The 22,045-nt window shown below is 37.0% G+C and overlaps 2 protein-coding genes across 5 annotated transcripts; one reads left to right on the top strand and one right to left on the bottom strand.

Annotated features, from left to right (window-relative positions):
- The first annotated feature begins 811 nt into the window (after positions 1 to 811).
- On the top strand, positions 812 to 10,339 carry LOC123320059 (muscle calcium channel subunit alpha-1). 3 transcript variants are annotated; one of them, XM_044907218.1, is made up of 31 exons: positions 813 to 1,078; positions 1,660 to 1,922; positions 1,990 to 2,095; positions 2,155 to 2,294; positions 2,351 to 2,457; positions 2,584 to 2,736; positions 2,824 to 3,032; positions 3,326 to 3,429; positions 3,484 to 3,893; positions 3,950 to 4,023; positions 4,080 to 4,231; positions 4,286 to 4,496; positions 4,554 to 4,674; positions 4,753 to 4,954; positions 5,024 to 5,133; positions 5,546 to 5,642; positions 6,247 to 6,382; positions 6,432 to 6,598; positions 6,656 to 6,743; positions 6,803 to 6,910; positions 6,961 to 7,013; positions 7,070 to 7,493; positions 7,544 to 7,738; positions 7,797 to 7,880; positions 7,938 to 8,238; positions 8,291 to 8,427; positions 8,495 to 8,822; positions 8,874 to 9,205; positions 9,259 to 9,470; positions 9,664 to 9,695; positions 9,871 to 10,339. In XM_044907218.1, the coding sequence occupies exons 2-31, from the start codon at positions 1,720 to 1,722 to the stop codon at positions 10,134 to 10,136; spliced, it is 5,262 nt and encodes a 1,753-aa protein (XP_044763153.1). In that variant the 5' UTR covers positions 813 to 1,078; positions 1,660 to 1,719; the 3' UTR covers positions 10,137 to 10,339. The 3 variants fall into 3 exon arrangements, with proteins under 3 accessions (XP_044763151.1, XP_044763153.1, XP_044763152.1); XM_044907217.1 differs by lacking the exon at positions 5,546 to 5,642 and adding an exon at positions 5,272 to 5,386; XM_044907216.1 differs by lacking the exon at positions 5,546 to 5,642 and adding an exon at positions 5,272 to 5,386 and having other exon boundaries at positions 812 to 1,078; positions 7,797 to 8,238.
- A 297-nt stretch (positions 10,340 to 10,636) lies between these two features.
- LOC123320128 (transcription factor SUM-1) lies at positions 10,637 to 20,781 on the bottom strand. 2 transcript variants are annotated; one of them, XM_044907318.1, is made up of 4 exons: positions 20,171 to 20,781; positions 18,984 to 19,163; positions 16,585 to 16,663; positions 10,637 to 10,772 (listed from the first exon to the last, which is right to left on the bottom strand). In XM_044907318.1, the coding sequence occupies exons 1-4, from the start codon at positions 20,666 to 20,668 to the stop codon at positions 10,666 to 10,668; spliced, it is 864 nt and encodes a 287-aa protein (XP_044763253.1). In that variant the 5' UTR covers positions 20,669 to 20,781; the 3' UTR covers positions 10,637 to 10,665. The 2 variants fall into 2 exon arrangements, with proteins under 2 accessions (XP_044763253.1, XP_044763254.1); XM_044907319.1 differs by having other exon boundaries at positions 16,585 to 16,658.
- Between the last annotated feature and the right edge of the window lie 1,264 nt (positions 20,782 to 22,045).

The raw sequence follows: 22,045 nt of genomic DNA, 5'->3' as shown, positions 1-22,045 counted from the left end.
CCCATCGTTTTTTTTTACATTCTTATCATTTTTTCATTTGAGAGGGAATCATGAAATCGATATTATACCTACTGCTTATTGGACAATGTTTACACATTGATAGACATAATATGACAAATTTTCATTCCCCTTATCTAATCGATTTTTCAAGTAAAGTGCCTGAAGCTTTTAATTCTCTATTGATGACTTTTTCTCCCATTTTTTCCAATTATGTGGTGAGTTTCCACCAAATGCAAGTTTTTTCGTTTTTATGATGATTAATCATTGATATCAAGGAATTCACCAAAGACCCAGATGAAGGAAGGTTGATATTGAGAATTATACAGGGTTTTTACTGATGTGGAATGTTATTGGAGCTTGAATCACTCAAACATTTTGGCGCATTTTCAGTGAATACCCTGTATAGAGAGCAAACTTCGACAGCAGTGTATTTTTGGAGAATAACTCCAACGTTTCCTGTACCTATAAGTTTTCCTGTTCACTTCGAAACAAGTGAATTTGAGTAGGAATTTTGCTTTCCAACTTTTTTAATCGTCTTCACACTTTTCTCACCCCATTTGTACAACTGCTGATATGTTAGGGGCTAGCTCTGGTCAATTTTTTCTCATCTTGAAGATGACGAAAGTTGTAATGTTTCGACGTGTTAATTTGAAGCTTTCACAATAAGCTCTGCACTCTCAGAACTTTCGGGAATGGTAAACAGGAAGCGTGTGCAGGAATCTCCCTATAAAACAGCTGTTATGGAGCATAAGTTTCTGGTCCCAGCACTGACGTTATCCCCAATAATCCGATCCAAAATTAACTCTCTCTCTGGGATGACGAATCAGTTGACAGAGCTTCAAAGCTTTGGGCAAGTTACACACGAATGAGATCAGTTAAAACGCGTTAACATATTCGAAGGGACGTAGAAGCGAAGTGTAGGAAAAGGGTTGTGAGTAAATATTTCGATATCAATCGGTGAATGCGAAGAAATAATCCGGAATTTCAGCTATAAAACGGTGCTAAACCGGTGAGATGCATCAAAAATAGAACAACGTGCGTGAGGTGTTAGGCAACGAAAGTGTTCATTTGGATGTAGGTAAGGACTGCCATTGAAAGTCATTGGAAATGAAACGTTTTCAAAAGTTATCACGAATCTACTTCTTCTCTTATTTCAAAAGTGAATCCCAGAGCAATTCCACACTAAACTACGTCTATAATTGAACCAAAAGTATGACGATCTAAAGGAATTTTGAGTAGAACTTTCTCTTTATCTTCGCAATCTAAAATAGCCACTTGTTGAATAGTATAGGGCACATGTTTAGCTTTTTCTCTCTTGAAATCACTGTTCATCTTGTGAGAAATTCTGCGAAAATTCAGAAAGAATATTGTATTGCATCACTAACCAAGGAAATATCCACACATCAGATACAGGGTAAGTCTTTGACTCTTACAAATATTTCAACAGTAGGTTCTTGAGGTCAAAAGAAACTCTTTTTGCCTTTACCACTTTATCTCAATTGGCTCTGTTTAAAATATATCTACAGTTGAAAAACCATAAAAAATGTTATTTTTAGTTCTATCTCACAAAAGGTTTTATCGAATGAAATGAATTTGGGAATATAGTTCTTCCTATTTTCCTATACTCTTCCTTTTTTCACCTGTTTCCTTTTTTTCCAGAGAAGTATGCTTTCAGCAGTACCTTCTGACCATCAGAATTCAAGAGCCTTCTAGACCAAAATGGAAGCAGCAGTTACAAAAACCATGACCCCTGGTCAAGCTGCTGCTGCCCAACCTAATGGACCATACTCGACAACTGTTCAGCCAAAAAGACCTGCTCGAAGAGGCCCAAAAGCAATACCAGAAAAACCACCACGCGCCTTTTTCTGTCTGACCCTGAAAAATCCCATAAGGAAGCTCTGCATCAGCATCATAGACTGGAAGTATCCTTTTTTACGAGAAGAAAATTTTTCGATGAAGAACAAAGTGTTTTCCTTAATTTATCCTTAGACCCTTTGAGTACATCATCCTCTTGACCATCTTAGGAAACTGCGTGGCCTTAGCTTTGTTCACACCCTTTCCAAATGGCGATTCCAACCAAACCAACGCGTATTTGGTGGGTGGTTCACAATGTTTCCATGGTTTCTCCCTTGATAATTATGGGTGCTTTTACAGGAAGACGTGGAGTACATCTTTTTGGTTGTCTTCACTGCTGAGTGCATAATGAAGATTGTAGCTTATGGTTTTTTGATGCATCAAGGAGCTTATCTACGAAACGGTTGGAATTTACTCGATTTCACCATAGTAGTCATAGGGTAAGATCTTCCAAGCACGATATAAGACTCGTTAACAAAGTTGTAACTTTTTGCAGTATGGTCAGTCCATTAATCCAACTGTTCACTGATGGAACATTCGATGTTAAAGCTTTAAGAGCCTTCAGGGTACTGAGGCCTTTGAGATTGGTTTCCGGTGTGCCAAGTAAGATACAAATTTATATTGAAACTTTGATTAAGTCTTAGCCTTGTCAGCTTTTGGTGAATTGAATGGCTGAAAACTTTCCAAATCATTGGACAAAGGTTGCAGAGTTCATTAAACCTTTTGCAGGTCTTCAAATCGTGTTGAACTCAATCTTGAGAGCCATGGTACCCTTGCTCCACATCGCTTTTTTGGTGTTGTTCGTGATGATCATTTATGCCATCATAGGACTGGAGCTCTTCTCCGATAAACTCAACTCAACTTGCTACGATGCAGCAAATAGTAAGTGATTATTAAAGCATAACTATTCTGGCCCAATTTCGAAAAACCTAACTTGGAAAAACTCACGAAAAAATCGCATGCTGACAGATTACCAGATCATGGAGAACCCCCATCCTTGCTCCATGGAAAATGAAACATCGGGTTTCAACTGTACGGATGTGGGTGAGACTTACGTCTGTAAAACAGGATGGAGTGGACCTAATAATGGCATCACAACATTCGACAATTTTGGACTATCCATGCTGACGGTCTTCCAGTGCATCACCCTTGAGGGTTGGACTGACGTCCTGTATAATGTGAGTAATAGTGACTAATCGATATTGGTCCAGGGGCTAAAAATAAATTGATGAAGGGGTGAAATTTCCCCCCTAATGCGTGCAAGAGACGCCTGAACGAGCTTATTGTTTGTTTATCGCTTTATTGCCAGTGCGAATTGTTTTATGCTAACGTAGTTATGTTATTTCGATTAGATTGGCCTTTGTTGAATCAACAAGGGAAAAGGGATGTTCGAAAATCAAGAGTTAGTCAGTTTATCTTATAGGAAATTCATCCTTCCATATTATATGGCATTGATTCTTCCAATTTTTAGATTCAAGATGCTCTGGGAAGAACATGGCAATGGTCATACTTTGTATCGATGGTTATCCTAGGAGCTTTTTTCGTTATGAACTTGATTCTTGGTGTCCTCAGTGGGTAAGTATGAGAACCAACGCTAAACCTACCCAATCACTCATCGTATAACCTCAGAGAATTCTCCAAAGAGAGAGAAAAGGCTAAATCAAGAGGTGACTTCCAAAAACTACGTGAAAAACAGCAGATAGAAGAGGATCTGAGGGGTTACTTGGACTGGATAACCCAAGCTGAAGACATAGAGCCTGAGGGTGAGGTGGAACAACAGGCACAAGACACCAAGGTGAACACCAGAAACGAGATGGAATCCACTGATCGTTTGGGGGAGGAGGAGAGCCAAAAAGAGTCTTGGTTCAAGAAAAGAAAAAAGTGTTTCGATCGTTTCAACAGGAAAAGTAGGAGAATGTGTAGGAAAGCCGTGAAGTCTCAGGCTTTCTACTGGCTCATCATCATACTGGTGTTCTTGAATACTTTGGTACTGGCTTCTGAACATCATGGTCAACCAATCTGGCTGGATCAGTTTCAAGGTGAGGATCATCATCAAACAGAACAAGATATGACATCTTGAGATCTCTTCTTTCAGATATCACCAACATATTTTTCATCGCACTCTTCACCCTGGAAATGCTGGTGAAGATGTACAGTTTAGGTTTGCAGGCAAGTTCACATATCATTCCTTCGATCCCAAACTAACCAAGTCTTCTTTCTTGCAGGGTTATTTTGTGTCCCAGTTTAACAGATTCGACTGTTTCGTCGTCATAGGCAGTATTGTAGAAACAGTTCTGACCCAAAAATCCATAATGCCACCTCTGGGTATTTCAGTGCTTCGATGTGTTCGTTTGTTGAGAGTTTTCAAAGTGACAAAGTGAGATCCTAAATGTTTATTTTACCCTGGAGTGATATCTACTCTTCGTTCCAGGTATTGGAAATCACTGTCCAATCTTGTGGTCTCACTGCTGAATTCTATACAGTCCATAGCGTCCCTACTGCTGCTGCTGTTCTTGTTCATTGTTATTTTCGCCCTTCTTGGCATGCAAGTCTTTGGGGGAAGATTCAATTACAACAAATACGAGGACAAGCCAAGATCGAACTTTGACTGCTTCTGGCAGGCTCTTTTGACAGTGTTCCAGGTAAAATCAACCATGAGGTTTCTGGAAATTGTCTTCTAAAACTGTCCCATTCTTTAGATTCTCACTGGTGAAGATTGGAATGTGGTTATGTACAATGGCATAGAGGCGTATGGTGGAGTTGGATTCCCTGGAATTTTGGCATGCATATATTTCATCATCCTCTTCATTTGTGGTAACTGTATCCTTGATTCATTATAACGTCTGTTCTTTCATCTTTCAAGCAGTCTTAGTGCTTTTAAACCTTAACATCGTGTAGATATACTGTTAAATGTTTTCTTGGCCATTGCTGTCGATAATTTAGCCGATGCTGAGTCTTTGAGTGATGTTGAGAAAGAAGAAGGAGATCAAGGAGAGGAGGAAAATAGATCACGAACTGTTACTCCTATTTTAGAAGAAGGAGCAGAGGAACAAAGCGTTGAGGAAGAGACAGAAGAAGAAGGACAGTATGGATCTGAAAGGTATTCATTTTTCCACAACAAAGAAGCATATAGCTTTTCGTTACGATTATGATTTATGTTTCGAAATAGATCAGGAAGCAAAAAAGACAATGGTTCAGAGACAAAGATCGATTTAGAGGAGGAAGAAGATGAAGTGTACGAAGATGAATTCAATGAAGAGGATAAATTGGAAGAAGAAGGTGAGACTTCATTACAGAAGATGGTTTTATTCAGGTTGTCTTTCATTATATTTTATGAGATTTCATAAGATTGGGCCTTTATCTTTAAACTGATGATGTGGTCAGGGTATGCACAGTAGTTGTGTTGATGATTTTCAGAGGCAATCGAAGATATACCACGTCCAAGAAGAAGGTTTTCTGAGATACACGTGGTGAACAAAATCAAACCAATACCGAAAGGGACATCTTTTTTTATTTTCTCTCATACAAACAAGTAAGTCGAAGAACAGAACTTGGCTGCAAGAAGTAAAATTTTCAGTTTATAAACAGTGACATAGTTCTCGTCAAAGATTCAAGCACTTCCATGGAGAAATCTTGCAGCCATGTGGTGAATTCATCCAAACTAACCCTTCCCTATTTTGAATATTTACAGATCAGGAGGAAGCAAGTATTCCAGAGTCAGATAATCCAAATTCTCAGTTACCAATACCCCCAGCATCTTCTTTCTTCGTGTTCTCACCGACCAACAGGTGAAACTGGTTGTGGTAGATGATGGTTGCCCCCCAAAGACTTTCAAATTGGTTTTTGATATCCGCTTAGGAAGACGAGGAAACCTTAATCCTCAATTTGAACTATCTCTAAAACTTTCAGAATTATTGGCATGCCAGATCATTCTTGAGCACCAGATGATCCTGGAGCTTTTCATTTCACAGAGGAAGGTTTCCTCGCTCGTCGTTGAAGCAATTTTTTCCCAGCCTAGTTTGATAATTGAGTGAATTTGAATTTTTAATTTTTCCAGACTTTCAGGCTACAGATTAGTAGTCGAGCCAGAATTTTTGAATTTTTGAACGTAGACTAGAAAGGTATATTTATTTTGCATTACCTCAGAGCTTGTTGTATTCCTCTTGGTTTCTGGAGAACTTTTCAAACCATCATCTTCACATTTTCACCATTCACGATGCAAAATGCACAAGGTTTTTTGTTGCATTCTGTCATCTGATGTTTCCACCTATTCAAAGTGTAACATTCTGATGATACGTGGTGTTTAGCCCACAATTAACAATTGAACATTTACAAACTCCAAGATGTCTTAGACTTTCGTCCAAAATCTTGATAACCTATTGATTTCCTCAGGTTCAGGGTGTTCTGCCATTGGTTCTGCAATCACAGCGTCTTCAGCAACGTCATCCTTGTCTGCATTCTCGTATCTTCTGCGCTCTTGGCTCTGGAGGAACCCGTTAAAACAGACTCTGACGACTTCTTCACAAGTGTAAGTCCAATTTTCCTCCCTTGGTACTTAGATAACAGTTATTCCTCAGCTTCCAGCAACATGTGACCCTTACTTCACTGCTATATTCACTGTTGAGCTGTTGTTGAAGACCATAGCATACGGATGCATTCTTCACGAAGGAGCTTTCTTCAGGTCTGCCTTCAACGTGCTCGATTTGATCGTTGTTTGCGTTTCTTTAACTTCTATCTGGAGTGGGTGAGTATCCTGGATATCCAGATGTTAAAAAGAACCGCTTAAGGGGATGTTTTCCAGGGAAGCTGGTATGTCTGTCTTCAAGATATTGAGGGTGTTGAAGGTTCTTAGACCCCTGAGGGCTATAAACAGAGCTAAAGGCCTCAAAGTGAGTAGGAATGGATAGGTTGATAGATGAATGAACTATTCATTCGATCTTATTTATAGCATGTGGTACAGTGCGTGATCGTTGCCATAAAAACCATTGGTAACATTGTCCTGGTTACATGTCTCTTGCAATTTATGTTTGCAGTAATTGGTGTACAGCTCTTCAAGGTAAGCTTTGCAATAATTTCAATACGATGTAACCAATCTCGATTTTTTAGGGGAAATTTTCTGTATGTTCTGATCATTCCAAACTTGAGGCAGCCCACTGCAAGTGAGTATCCTTTTGAGGGCTTCCACCTTCAACAATTTACCATCTCTTTCCTCTAGTGGAACCTTCATAATATACCAAGAGGGTGACATAAACCGACCAAAAATTGTGGAGAGATTGTGGACAACTAATCGCTTCCATTTCGACAATGTAGCCAAGGCCATGTTGACATTATTCACAGTTTCAACCTTTGAGGGATGGCCAAATCTTCTACACGTCTCCATAGACTCCCACGAGGAGAACAAGGGACCAATTTTGAACTTCAGACCGGTGGTGGCTGTTTACTACATCACGTACATCATCATCATTGCCTTCTTCATGGTCAACATATTCGTTGGTTTCGTCATTGTCACCTTTCAGAATGAAGGAGAGCAGGAATATAAGAACTGTGATCTTGATAAGAACCAGAGGAACTGCATTGAGTTTGCCTTGAAAGCGAAGCCTGTAAGGAGGTATATACCGAAGGAACGTATACAGTACAAGGTGAGATGATGAGTATTAAAAAATCGAAGTACCCACTTATTGCTTCTTAGGTTTGGTGGTTTGTTACATCAAAACCTTTCGAGTATGCCATCTTCGTGTTGATCTTGATAAACACTATTACTCTTGCTATGAAGATACCCAACCCATCTCCACTTTACACGATGATACTGGATGAATCAAATATGGCATTTACTGCCATATTTGCCATGGAGTTCATCTTTAAATTGGCTGCTTTCAGAGTTAGAGTAAGTATATCACAATATGAGTATTGATTCTCTGTAAATTGTCAACTTCTCCCTACAGAATTACTTGAGAGATGCTTGGAATATGTTCGATTTTGTGATAGTCTTGGGTGGTTTCATCGATATAGTCTACCAAGAAGTTTTCGTAAGCATTTTCCCACATTTCAATAATTCGAAAGATCCTGATTGGTTTCTTTTCCAGCCTGGTGGTGGATCCTTTAAGTTCACAGGAAAATTCTTCCGTCTTTTTCGAGTCATGAGGTTGATAAAATTGCTGAGTAAAGGCGAAGGTATAAGGACTCTGCTTTGGACCTTCCTGAAGTCATTCCAAGCCTTGCCGTATGTAGCACTCTTAGTATTGATGCTGTTCTTCATCTACGCTGTCATTGGTATGCAAACTTTTGGCAAGATAGAGTCCAGGAGCAGCGAAGGGAATATCAATAGGAACTCGAATTTTGCAACATTCTTCCAGGCTATCTTGGTCCTTTTCAGATCAGCAACTGGTGAGAATTTGATATAGATTTCATCCTGGTTTTTCATCTTTGGAATATCTAGGTGAGGCTTGGCAAGAGATCATGATGGATTGTGCTGATTCCAAGGCTAAATGTGATAGTAGGCTTGGTCAGGAGTATTGTGGCTCTGATATATCCTACCCTTACTTCATATCCTTCTACGTTTTATGTTCGTTCTTAGTAAGTAATCCAGTTCCCACTCAATCAAAGTGAAAGACTCAATTCAGGTGGTATTTCTTCAACTTAGATCATCAATCTTTTCGTGGCCGTCATCATGGACAACTTCGACTATCTAACCAGAGATTGGTCGATACTGGGTTGCCACCATTTGGACGAATTCATCAGGTTATGGAGCGAATACGATCCAGACGCTAAAGGAAGGATAAAACATCTGGACGTGGTCACCCTTCTGCGTAAAATATCACCACCACTTGGCTTCGGAAAGCTCTGCCCCTACAGGATAGCCTGCAAGAGATTGGTGTCGATGAACATGCCATTAAACAGCGATGGAACAGTCTATTTCAACGCCACATTGTTTGCCGTCGTAAGGACTTCACTAAAGATCAAAACGGAGGGTAAGTTCCTCATTGATCTGATTGGATCTAAACTAAAGCTGCAATCCTCAGGTAATATTGACGATGCGAATGCCGAGCTGAGGGCTGTCATCAAGAAGATATGGAAACGTACGGATCCCAAGTTACTAGACCAGGTGGTACCTCCACCAGGTGTAGATGATGAAGTGACAGTCGGTAAATTCTACGCAACCTTCTTGATCCAGGATTACTTCAAGAGGTTCAAGAAGAGAAAGGAGGAGGAGCTTAAAGGGGGTGACAAGGAAACTCAACATACCGTCACTTTACAGGCTGGTCTAAGAACACTCCACGAGGCAGGACCAGAACTGAAGAGGGCCATATCTGGTAACTTGGATGAGATGATAGAACCAGAACCAACGCATAGGGTTTGTTTACCTTCCTTGTAACTATACGGATTCATAAAACGTCTTTTTTTCAGAGGAACCATACGCTGTTTGGTAGTGTTTGGTCGTCCATGCGAAGAGGTGCCAGTTTTAGGGAGAAGTTTTTGAATATGAACTCTACCAAACCCAAACAGGCTACCATCGATTCCAGCATAGAGTTTTTACCCTTCAATGCAGTTCGAAGAGGTACCAAAGATGGAATCAACCATGTTAGTCCATTGGGGAGGAGTGTGCCTGGTGTCACAGAGTAAGGAGTAATGAATAGACCTGATAATATCCCTTAAAACTTTTTTAAAACTTGCAAATCATCATTAAGCATTGGTATTCCACAGGGTACAATTCTAATACCCACAATATTTCATTTGCGTATCTTCTGCCATTGCCCAAAAATAAAAAAGGTATCTTGGAGCTTTCAGACGTAATGAAATTTAATTTTTCAGGACACCAGACTTTCTTCAGCCTATCTACAAGGGTAAGGGTGTGGTCAGTAGTTAACACCACTTGATGTTTGAAAATCTAACACCTACTAACCCTTATCCACTTCAAAAAAAGAAAGGAGCACCTATTTCTTGTTTTCTTTTAGATCAACAGTGGTTTGCATGAAAACCTCGATATGATTTGGTACTGATACTGTTTCTTGTATACAGGGAGGCCGAATGGGAACGTGACAACAGGAGATCTAGCCTTGAGCAACGATACAACACCTCCCTTCGAGGTGGTAGGTTCAGCTGAGAGTTTGGTGGGTAGAATTTTGACCGAGCAAGGTTTGGGAGAGTATGCTGATCCAGATTTCATCAGATACACCTCCAAGGAGATGCAGGAGGCCATGGAGATGACGCAGGAGGAGATGGATAGGGCTGCTCACCAGATATTGCAACGCGAGAGACAGTTGCTGGCTCAATCACAATTGTGAGGTGATTCCTCAAGAATTATCCATATAGGGTTTGTTGGTTTTTCATTTCCAGAATGGAAAAACAGGCCTAAAGTATCCAGACTAAGCAACTTTTTGGCAACCCTAAAAATATTGTGTATAGGTATACCATGCAGATGATATATGTCAATGGAATTGGATGATATTATACTATTGTTGATCTTGAATAAATATAAATGTTATTAGAAAATCTTTTCTTGATACATTATATTTTTTTGAAATGGACTTGGTTCGAGCAAAAAAAAAAAGAAATTTACCTGAAATTCTCCCAAGTGGTGTAGTATTCTCACTCTTATCGTTAAAAATCAAAGGGGAATGAAAGGATTGTTGATTGCAGATCTATGGAAGAAGTTACCTTCATTATTTCAATGTTCTAGGAAGATTCAGGGTAACCCCTTCAATGAACTTTACACTATCAAAATCTAGCGAGTAAATACATGAGTTAAATGAAGAAGAAAAGTGTTTTTCAATAAAAGTCTGGCTTATAACATGTAATATAATTTATTATTAACTATGTAGGTTCAATAGATTCGGTTATTTTATTATTAGATAAATTTTGGACAATCAAATTCAGGCAGTCCAGACTTGAGGTTGTAGGTGAAGATGTTGGATCAAACCCTGAAAAAAAAATTAAAACATGAGTATGGCATCATTCGTGTATATCAGGAAAAATAATTTTCGCCTTTTTCTGTCAGAAGTAGCAGAACAGAAATCAGATATTTGGGCAGTTGGCTATGAAAGGTATTGAAATTTTGAGAAATTAGCTGCAAATCTTTTTGCTTAAATCAAATTGACAAAGGTCTCATTGGTGACAGAACTTTTTCTTCGAGGACACCCTGTATATCGTTTTCCGCATCGATATCGTCGTTAAAATGGGGATTTACGAGGTAATAATAATATATTCGTATCCGAAACAGGGTCTCGGTGTAAACTCCCTGAAATATAACATTATTAAGACCCCAAAATAATCCATTAATTCCACTCAGTTATAACCGAGATCATTTTTAACTGCGGCATAAAACAAATACGATGATGTCACATAAACAAACGGAATTACAGCCGATTTATGGAAGCAAGTGACACGAAAAAATGTCAATCTCACACGTCGAGAAGGACAGGGTTGGACTAGTTCCCATTTCTTTGTGGAATTTGAGAATACAAGATATATTTTTAGGATAAAGCCAAAAAACAGCTTTACTTACGTGTTTCTTTGTATATCCACAACATTTTTTTCAAATTTTTTTTGGCTATTTTTTTGGCCCTTGTGTTTGGAAAATGGAGCCAAAATACACAGTTTTTCAAAAATGTAATCCAAAGGTAGGTACCTCGAATATTTTAGAGGTTATTTACCCCCTTGTTTTTGATTGAATCATAAGGGATACTCCCAAAGGACTAAGCGAAGTTTTCATTGAAACTGTCGTTGATGTTCTCATAAGAATGATTCTGTGTGGCAAATTGATCATCCTGTTAATTTCTCAATTAATTTTGTGTCCTGAAATACTATCCAGAGCTTTCTAATCTCCTTTTACTCATTTATCTAGTAGAATTCTTTCTACGTCAAAAAAATCCTTCAACCAGTCCTGTCTGTCTATATACAAAATCACTTACACTAAACGCACATCTCTAGTCTGATATTTCCTAACGGCAGTAAATGTCTGAACCTCTAAAAATACCCAGGGACGATATTTTATAGATATAAATAAACCGACTTTGTATAATTTCCTTATCATCATTATAAGATCTGCCACACTCTGGGACAGTCGAATGATTTAGTTGGAACTGTTTCCACAATGTCTCTGGCATCCTCTGAATAATGTGGGTTTTAGCAGCACCGACTAAAATAAGGCCTCATTGTCCAACGCGATGAGAACACATGGGGGTCTTTCATTTCTGATCAAACAGGATCTGGATTGTCGGTTAGGACAATCGTATTCCGCTCTTGGTCCTTCGAGCCATGCCAATCCGTTTTGCCAAGGTGTCGATGAAACAAATAAAGCTTTTTGCCAAACTCTATAACGAAGAGAGTCAACAGCCATATCGTTGATGAATGAAGCACATTAATATTGAGGAACGTCTTAAAATAAACAGTTCAAGACAACCAAGTCGCATGTTTATTCCGTCAAAGCCACAGCTACAAAATGCGGTAATTTATCAAAAAAAAATGTTCGTGGGTGGCACCAAATCCATAAATGTTTTCGATGTTTATCAATTTCCAATTTGGACTATGAAATTCATCGGAGAAAGAATCAAGTATAAAAATCTTCATCATAATTTAGTGCATAATGTGGTATGTTCATATTCGAATTGACTTTGAATGGACGTAGACGGAAATGTGATACATATTCTGAAAGAGCAACTCTTCTAGTTATAAATCTGAAAATTTTATGGAGCTCCTTGCAGCCGTTCGGTCTTGACGATCATTTAAGTGATTTCATCTTTTTGGAAATTTTTCGATAGTCACCGTTAGAGTAATTTTTCTCTCAATTAAAATAACCGTGGATGGAAATGTGATACATATTCTGAAAGAGCAAACCTTCTAGTAATAATTCTGAAAATTTTATGGAGTTTGATGCAGCCGTTCGGTCTTGAAGATTTTCCAAGTTTAATTTGCAATTTTTGAAAAATGTCATTTCAACTATGAAAATCTGAACGAAGGGCGATAGACTCACAAAATTACTCGCAATAGATTGAGCGTGTTCGAAAACCTATATTTTCATACCAAACTTTCCAATATCTGACACTGTTAAGGAGAAAATAATTTTTTTTGTTTTTTCACTTTTCATTTTCGAGTTGACTTTGAAGAGCTCTCTGGAGTGCAATTCTCTATTGAATTATCAACTGTTTGGTTTTTTAGAATCTTCAAAACACATTCTACGCACTCCATATCCTAGGACAGTAAGAGAACATCCTGATTTTTAGACAGAGTAGCAAATAAGTGATTTTAGGGGGGTCTAACCCCTTGCTCATTTTTGACCCAAAAAATCGAAATTTTCGAAATCGAGTTTTTATGCTAGGGTGGAAGCCTAGGCAACGCTGATTATATAACCGAAAATCCCAATTGGATCAGACGAATATAACAGGAGATATCGCAGATTGAAAATTGCAAATTTTTGAAAAATGCCATTTCGAAGATCAAAATCTAAACGAACTTAGATACGCTTTCGAAATTGCTTGCAATAGATTCAGCGTGTTCGAAAACCTATATTTTCATACCAAACTTTCCAATATCTGACACTGTTTAGGAGAAAATAATTTTTTTTGTTTTTCCACTTTTCATTTTCGAGTTGAGTTTGAAGAGCTCTCTGAAGTGCAATTCTCTATTGAATTATCAACTGTTTGGTTTTTTAGAATCTTCAAAACACATTCTATGTACTCCATATCCTAGGACAGTAATAGAACATACTGATTTTTAGACAGAGTAGCAAATAAGTGATTTTAGGGGGGTCTAACCCCTTGCTCATTTTTGACCCAAAAAATCGAAATTTTCGAAATCGAGTTTTTATGCTAGGGTGGAAGCCTAGGCAACGCTGATTATATAACCGAAAATCCCAATTGGATCAGACGAATATAACAGGAGATATCGCAGATTGAAAATTGCAAATTTTTGAAAAATGCCATTTCGAAGATCAAAATCTAAACGAACGCAGATACGCTTTCGAAATTGCTTGCAATAGATTCAGCGTGTTCGAAAACCTATATTTTCATACCAAACTCTCCAATATCTGACACTGTTTAGGAGAAAATAATTTTTTTTGTTTTTCCACTTTTCATTTTCGAGTTGACTTTGAAGAGCTCTCTTGAGTGCAATTCTCTATTGAATCAACAACTGTTTGGTTTTCTAGAATCTTCAAAACAGATTCTATGCACTCCATATCCTAGGACAGTAATAGAACATCCTGATTTTTAGACAGAGTAGCAAATAAGTGATTTTAGGGGGGTCTAACCCCTTGCTCATTTTTGACCCAAAAAATCGAAATTTTCGAAATCGAGTTTTTGTGCTAGGGTTGAAGCCTAGGAAACGCTGATTATATAACCGAAAATCCCAATTGGATCAGACGAATATAACAGGAGATATCGCAGATTGAAAATTGCAAATTTTTGAAAAATGCCATTTCAAAGATGAAAATCTAAACGAACGGAGATACGCTTTCGAAATTGCTCGCAATAGATTCAGCGTGTTCGAAAACCTATATTTTCATACCAAACTTTTCAATATCTGACACTGTTTAGAAGAAAATAATTTTTTTTGTTTTTCCACTTTTCATTTTCGAGTTGACTTTGAAGAGCTCTCTGGAGTGCAATTCTCTATTAAATTATCAACTGTTTGGTTTTTTAGAATCTTCAATACAAATTCTATGTCCTCCATAATCTAAGACAGTAATAGAAGACCCTGATTTTGAGACAGAGGGGCAAAGAGGTCATTTCAGGGGGGTCTAACCCCTTGCTCATTTTTGACCAAAAAAATCGAGATTTTCGAAATCGAGTTTTTCTGCTAGGGTTGAAGCCTTGGCAATGCTGATCATAGAACCGAAAATCCCAATTGGATCAGACGAATATAACAGGAGATATCGCAGATGGAAATTTGCAATTTTTGAAAAATGCCATTTCCGAGATGAAAATCTAAACGAAGGGCGATAGACTCACGAAATTGTTTGGAATATACTCGAGAGCTTTTATTTTCTGCTCTCTGAGAAAAAAAATTAAAAATGTATACCCTCTTCAAATATTTTCAGAACTATTCATCGACACCCTGTATATTGGGAGTCTTCGGGATTTTTTCGTAATTTTTCTGAAATTGTAATATACGTATACTGAATGATCCTAGTTCATTCTCGATGAACAGTACCTAAACGTATTTTTGTTTTATTCAATACTAAAACAGACAACTAATTCGAGATCAAAGAGAATGAATGATTGAGCTTGTTGTAAATGAGCCAGTGGAGCCATGTTTCTAATTTAGTCCGTGCTTTTAATGCTCAGTTGAATCCACAATAATTAGATCTAACTCGAACAAAGTGTGAATGATATATGATCGGAGATGGCATAATAAAAATTTTAATTGGCTCAGAATCATCTTACATGCATTAAAGGTTGTTATGCAGTAAAGCTACACTTTGAAAAACAATTTCCAACAATGTGATTGGTATTCCAATAACTAGCAATTGATTTGAGAGACTGATTTTATTCAAATATATCCTGAGAATACGAAAAATTTTCTACCCTGTTGATACTTCCCTTAAATTTCACTTCCTATACTTTTTATCAATTTCAGTCGATTTATTTTCATTTATTTCCTCTCGTATCGAAGATATCATCTTAAATCTTCCTGAGAATAAGAATCCAGTGCGATAGACACATCTGTCGGTTTTTGTGTGTCACACTATCTGCCCAATTTGTCTATTTCTGTTTTATTTTGACTGGTGATCCCTGAAAGCGTTCAAGAACACGAAATCGACATTAAGGACGTGCCTATTCGATAACATCTGGTGTCTTTACTCAGATGACAATCTGACTAATAAATTTCATCCTTTCACAGGGGGTTGATTTATGGATGCAGAATGGGTGGTTGGATTAAGCGGGGTTTATTGAACTCCCATTAAAGAAGTGTTCTTCGAATTCGATCAGAATCGAGTTATGTTCAATATACAGGGTGAGGCAACACATCTAAGACCATTGAAACGCTTGATTTTTGCAGAAAAGAATTGATAGCATTCTTTTATCAATATTTATCTCAATATTAAATGAAGAGATTGAAGTATCTGCTGAAATCACACAACATTGAATTTCTCTGGTGAAATAAAAAACTCTTTTTTTTATTTATTTCGCTAGGAACAAAATCCACGAATGAATTCAACAGATGGTCGAGAAGTATCGCCTATCAAATTCCTTCCTAATGGACCAAATAATAATATAAAACCGAGGCAATAAATCTATTCCAAATAGATCCTTCCCTCTGACATTGATAGCTTGATATAGCTAGACTCGAATTTCTTTTACCTTTCAAAGTGCCGCCCATTTTGGGTGTCAGTTAGCACTATATTACATCCGCTCCTGTTGACTTGTTTGGGTTTCGATAGGGTACTTAAGAAGGTTTTGGGGTTTGAGTGCTACCGGATATAACTGAAAGCGTTTTACTACACCTTGTACTTGAGGGCTATAAATCAGAGTTTATTACAACAAATCATCTCTATTTTTATTGAATATTTCCAAGTCGATACTGTACAGGGTGTCCCAAATTCCTGATTTTGGCTCTTTCTGGTTTTTCTAGGTTAGATAGACTAGAAGTACCAGAAACAGGCAGAATTTAGCAATTCCCACAAAGATGATTCAAGATAGAAAATAGTGATGCAAAGTTAAAGAAATATTCAAGGTATACTGCTCAAGTTAAAATGCTCAAAACACTATTGTGAAGGTATTCAAGTCCACTCACCATTTGCAGATGAAAATTTGTTGGTTTGTTCAGAAAAACTGCCCAATTTTTCTGTTAGGATGTGATTTCCCTGGCTATTCTGTAAAACATTTTATATTATTTTTCTTGTTCATAAAAACGAATAATTGTGAATCTCCAGTCATAACAACTTATTTATAGTAATTGTTGTACGTTGATATTGCCTTTATTGCTACGAGAAATCTCTCAGAAAGGTTGAAATTTTTTTGACGAACCTCTTTATCTAGGCCAAGAAAGACTAGTGTACCAAGTAGGCTGAAGCATTCAAGGCTGAGAGCTGCTTCCTTATTATAATATTCTGTTAATTCCTTTCAGATGAAGATTTTTAACTTCTAAAAAGAGCTTTTAACACGCACACAAGATCAAAATGTTGTGGTATTAAAAAAAAGCAGATTATTCTTCGGCACTGACAGATATGAAGCGGCTCCATTAAATTCCTTCTAGAAACTCTCTGAATCTGAATTAGATTTTCATCGGGAAGACTCTAAAACTTGTCCTCTGTCTCCTGAAATTCTTCTGGCTACGTTCCCATACCGTTCAACAGAAACTTTCAGCGTATCTGCACTCTGGACAAGTACGATTAATAGCTTACACGGCAAAGATTAAATTAAACACAGTTTCCATAATGAAATTAATGGGAGCAACGCTAGGATTCATAGGAAGACCAGGACATTAATCATTGGCTGTCCTATTTCTCGACAAAAAAATGTAAGGTCTGCATCACGAGTCTTAACCGACTCTGCTACAACCAAATTATTTGAATTTGCTTCTTGGATATTTTCTGGATAACGTAGTTAAGCATCCATAGAAGCAATAAATATATTCAAATTGAACATAATTCGGGTGAAATTGAAAGTGTACACTGATTACTGTACTATGTAACGATAGACTGAACAATATTGATAGCCTTTCAATTCAATCCTCATCCGAGAAAAAAAAACATCATTCTTTTCCATACGTATACGTAGAACTTACACTGATCAGTTATTGTTGCAATATTAATCTTCTTTGTGTTGCAGCCTTTTCAGTTAAACTTGCAATTCAGTTATCTTTCGATAAAATAATTTTTCATGCCTGTTTTCCAAACGTATACGTAGAACCTAAGCTGATCAGGCTTTTGAGGTTGTATAAGCTATAAATCGTCTTCTTGCTGTAACTTTTCTCAGTTAAGCTTTCTATTCATTTATTTATCTCTTAGGAAAATGAATTTTCAGCATTATTTTCCAAACGTAAAGGTATTATGGGAACATTATCAGTTGTTTGAAACAATATTTATTATAATTATGGTGTAACCTTCTACATTATAACAATTATCTTCGAAGAAAATACTTTTTCAGCCCTTTTTTCCAGACGTAAACGTAGAACGTAAGTTGATCAGACGTTTGAAGCAATCATTTTCGTCCTTCTGTTGATACCTTTCTCAGTTGTTCTTTTATTTCAATTATTTAGCACTCAGGACATTAATTTTCAGCATTATTATCCAAACGTAAACGTATTATAAGAAAATAATTATTAACTACTATTTTCCAAACGTTTACGTAAAACGTAAACTAACCAGTAGTTCGAAATAAGCAATTACCTTTGGATCGTAACCTTTGTTAAAAGACTGGAATTCAATTCACAAACTTATTCAGATTTTTTTCCATACGTATGCGTATTACGTAAACCGATTTGCTCCTGACAAATTAGTGCAAGAATTTACGCAGTAGCAAATCGTTTATTTTATTTTTAATTGATTTTGTTTCAGAGATTAGGAGTGAAAACCCTAAAAAGTTTCAGGAAATGCAACTCCACATTATAACAATTATCTTTGGAGAAAATAAGTTTTAATTACCATTTTCCAAACGCTTACGTAAAACGTAAACTAACCATTACATTGAAATAATCAATTGTCTTTGGATTGTAACTCTGGAATTCAATTCAAAAGCTTATTCAGATTTTTTCTCCATACGTATACGTATTACGTAAACTGATTACTCGTTTAAAACCATCAATTGTCTTCTGGTGGCATTAAAACCGCAATATATTCTATTAATTGGCGGGTTTTTCCATTAGATACCGCATAATGATAATCTCAACTTGGAGATGACAGAATTACTAGCTGTGCAGATGTGGAAGACAGCTTGAAACGAATAGGACGGACAAGTGTGACAACAGCTTTATGACACCGGGACTTTGATACCCAAACATGCGTTGACAGGAGTTCGTTTAACCGAAATGACATAACTGAGAGATCTATCTCCCCAAAAAAAATTATGTCACAAGCTTGTCGTTGGAATTGGACATAGAGTGATCGTTCCATTAGGCGTTCATGATTGATTTCTTTTTATTAGGAAAAATTTAGAATCATTTTTGAAATCTTGTGAAGGAAATCTACTCACCATAATATTGTTATTGATTGTTAAGTTAGTAGAAGCTTCAATTGATGATTTTGATCCTTGCAGTAGTTCTTCTAGGTATTCTATGTATTCTATTGCACTTCTCAGTATCTCCACTTTGGGCAATCTTTGTCCAGGATTACTACAGGTCCTTTTTTTCAATAATTCGAAAGCTTCATTGACCTGAACCAAAATATCACTTTTCAATCAAATAATATAGACAAGTGACGTATAGTCAACGTGGGATTCTTCAAATAGCGAAGAGAAAAGTATTCTTTCATACAGGGTGAGCCAGTATTTGATGTGGACAAGCTGAAACATCTGAATTTATATTTCCAATTGAAATTAATTGTATTTTAGCAAATTTCGTGGGTGATTATATCATATTGGCTCATTTCATGAAGTGAAAGAAGATAAGAATTTTCAATAGTAGAGTAGTTACTTGGAAAATGCAGCCTCCTTTGATAAAAGAAGCTAATAGAGTTTCAAAAGACGTATTTAGAATTCCCAGAATTTTCCTTCATGGAAAGTGCCTACACTTACAGAGAATGTCGTAACTTTGGCTATATTTTGAGGATAAAAGTCAAGAACTTTGAATGCAACAAATGAACTGAGAGAAGCTTGCATTTTCAGGTCCAAAATACTGATTGCTTATCAGGCTCTAAACTTATGAATAAGGAATAATGGTTTCAATCACATTAATTTTAATTTTTTCTGAAAACAGACCTGTAAGTTTGAGCAAGAAAATTTTGGGAGACTAATTCCAAAAATAGAATCATTTTCCTAGTAAACTATTGGATGGAACTCAAGTTTCATCAGACAATGATCACTTGAAAAAGTGTGGATATTAGAGTAATGATGTAATGAAACTTGAAATAGGTATGCATGCCCAAAATTACACTTTCTTTTCCTCTCTACTCTATTATATCAGCTCAACCTATTGTTCAGTAGTCAATAGAAATATATTCATCAATTCTGAATGGTTTCTGAAGACTTTTCCTTTCAATTTGTATTTGCTATAGATTACTCTAGAAGCAAATCTACGTAAAAACTGCTAACAAAGACCTGTAAAGCTTTTTACAACTTTGAATTTTCGTATATTTGTATCTTTTCTATCGGAGGACTAAACAAAGGCAAAGAAAAACGTTCAAAATGAAAAAAAAGACGAATAAATCATCAAAGCTTCAAACCTTTCTGAGTCGTCGCCTCTCTCTCAAAGTAGCAGCTTTCCTCCTATCCACAGCCACAGTCTTCTTCTTGCAGGCCTTGCAAGCCCAAGCCAAGCACTTCTTCGGTCCATTGTTATGGGGCTCAAAAACATGGTTCACTTCCTTCTCCTCGTCACTGTCCCAACAACTATCACCTCCACCACTGGAATCTCCCCTGTAATTGCAACTATCGTTGCTGTACCGAAAACTGTAGTCCTTCAAATCGTCGGAACGCACCTGGTAATTAACCACCGGACCGAACACTGAACCTTTAGGGACACCGTACACGTCCCGTTGGAACTTGACTAGATCCACACTTTTCTGCAGGAAATAAGGGTTGGTTTTTTGCGCACTTTCAGCGTTTAATTTGTGTTCTTTCCTCTGATGGTTCTCGAAAGGGTTCTGGATGAACTGGCACAGTTGGGGTTTGTTCATGTTGTCCTTTAGATCGGTTAGTATTTTCGGGAATGGGTACTTCATCCTCGCATGTCAACGGATATGTTACGGGTTTATAGTTGGAGATGTTTAGGGCACATGTGCTCATCTAGCATATGTCACGAGGACGGATTCTTACACGGGAATGAGCTCCTGAATTTCTGAAAATTTATTTACGAATGTCCCAGCTGATTGTTGCTATCTTTATCTTTCAGACGATGGCTGGCTTCTTCACATCACTCTGATGTGGGTTGGATTACGATTGCTGATTGAAAATATGCTCATTTACCTTATTATTGTTCCCTTTCGTGTTTTTTTTAGCTGAAAAGAGTCTTTTCGTTTTCTCAATTAACGAGCTTTTCTGATCCAGAGAATTTTTTCTGTTATCTGCTACTTTTTTGTAGTTTTTACAGCTTCTTCTTTATAGTATTGTGTAGGTAGTTAAAATGAAGTGAATGGATTTTTAATTGGAATGATATCGCCAATATTAGAAGGGCTCAAAGCTTTTATAAAACAGCCAACTTCGATTTTACTTTTCGGGTTTTAAATGCTGGTTTAACCTTTTAATCATTTTCTATTTTCCATCGAATGAATGATTGTCTATTTTCCCTTCTTTGAATGAGAATTTCATAGAATTTGTATTCGAAATTATTGGAAAATATTGTATGGATGGTTCGAGGTTTTTTCTATGGCACAATACAGGGTGAGTCTTTGACCCGTACAGATATTTGAACAGTAGATTCTTGAGACCAAAAGGATCACTTTTGTCCTTTAAAAATTTTTCCGAATCAGCTTGGTTTAAATGATTCAGGCTGTTGAAAAACCATGAAAATGTTATTTTTAGTTCTATCTCACTAAAGATTTCATCGAATGAAATGAATTTCAGAATATAGTTTTTGATTTATTTGATGAATCTTTTTCGAACACAAGATATCACCCACTTCTTCCAGTTTTCTCATTATGACCATTACGTACCATAAAAATACCAAAAAATCCCAACTCTTGAAACTAAGTTGAGGGCTATCTAATGAATATTTGGACGTTTTGTAAAATAAAAGTATTCTTCATAGTTTTTCGTATAATACGCCGTTTTCGGGTAATTTGATGTTCAAAAATAAAAAAGTATGTGTGAAATTCGAAAGATTGGGGCTGAATACAATTCTGTTTAAAAGATCCACAGATGTGTAGAGTCACGGGCGTAGCCAGGGGGGGGGTTTTGGGGGTTCAAACCCCCCCCCGAAATGATATAGGTATACATAATATCATTTTCAAAAAGTCTCACTTTATATGTCAAAATTAGAAAAATTTCATTTAAAACCCCCCCCGAAACTCAACCCTGGCTACGCCCATGTGTAGAGTCACAGATCTAGCTGGTTATTCTGAAGGTAATTTTGTGTATCCAGGGGTGGCACAGCTCTTTTT

The sequence above is a fragment of the Coccinella septempunctata genome, chromosome 9 (genome assembly GCF_907165205.1).
Source record: "Coccinella septempunctata chromosome 9, icCocSept1.1, whole genome shotgun sequence".
NCBI lineage: Eukaryota > Metazoa > Arthropoda > Insecta > Coleoptera > Coccinellidae > Coccinella > Coccinella septempunctata.
Note: the sequence above shows the minus strand (reverse complement) of the source record. Positions and strands in the feature narration are given on the sequence as shown.

Bases quoted from the DNA above. Each gene is read 5' to 3' on its own strand.
- LOC123320059 (XM_044907216.1), top strand. From the start codon at position 1,720: ATGGAAGCAGCAGTTACAAAAACCATGACCCCTGGTCAAGCTGCTGCT. The intron at 2,096-2,154 runs GTGGGTGGTTCA...GTGCTTTTACAG, and splicing joins ACCAAACCAACGCGTATTTG to GAAGACGTGGAGTACATCTT. The intron at 3,033-3,325 runs GTGAGTAATAGT...TCCAATTTTTAG, and splicing joins GGACTGACGTCCTGTATAAT to ATTCAAGATGCTCTGGGAAG.
- LOC123320128 (XM_044907318.1), bottom strand. From the start codon at position 20,668: ATGAAGTACCCATTCCCGAAAATACTAACCGATCTAAAGGACAACATG. The intron at 19,164-20,170 runs GTTTGAAGCTTT...ATTTTGGTTCAG, and splicing joins AGAGGCGACGACTCAGAAAG to GTCAATGAAGCTTTCGAATT. The intron at 10,773-16,584 runs GTGAGTGGACTT...TTTTTTTTTCAG, and splicing joins CAAATTTTCATCTGCAAATG to GGTTTGATCCAACATCTTCA.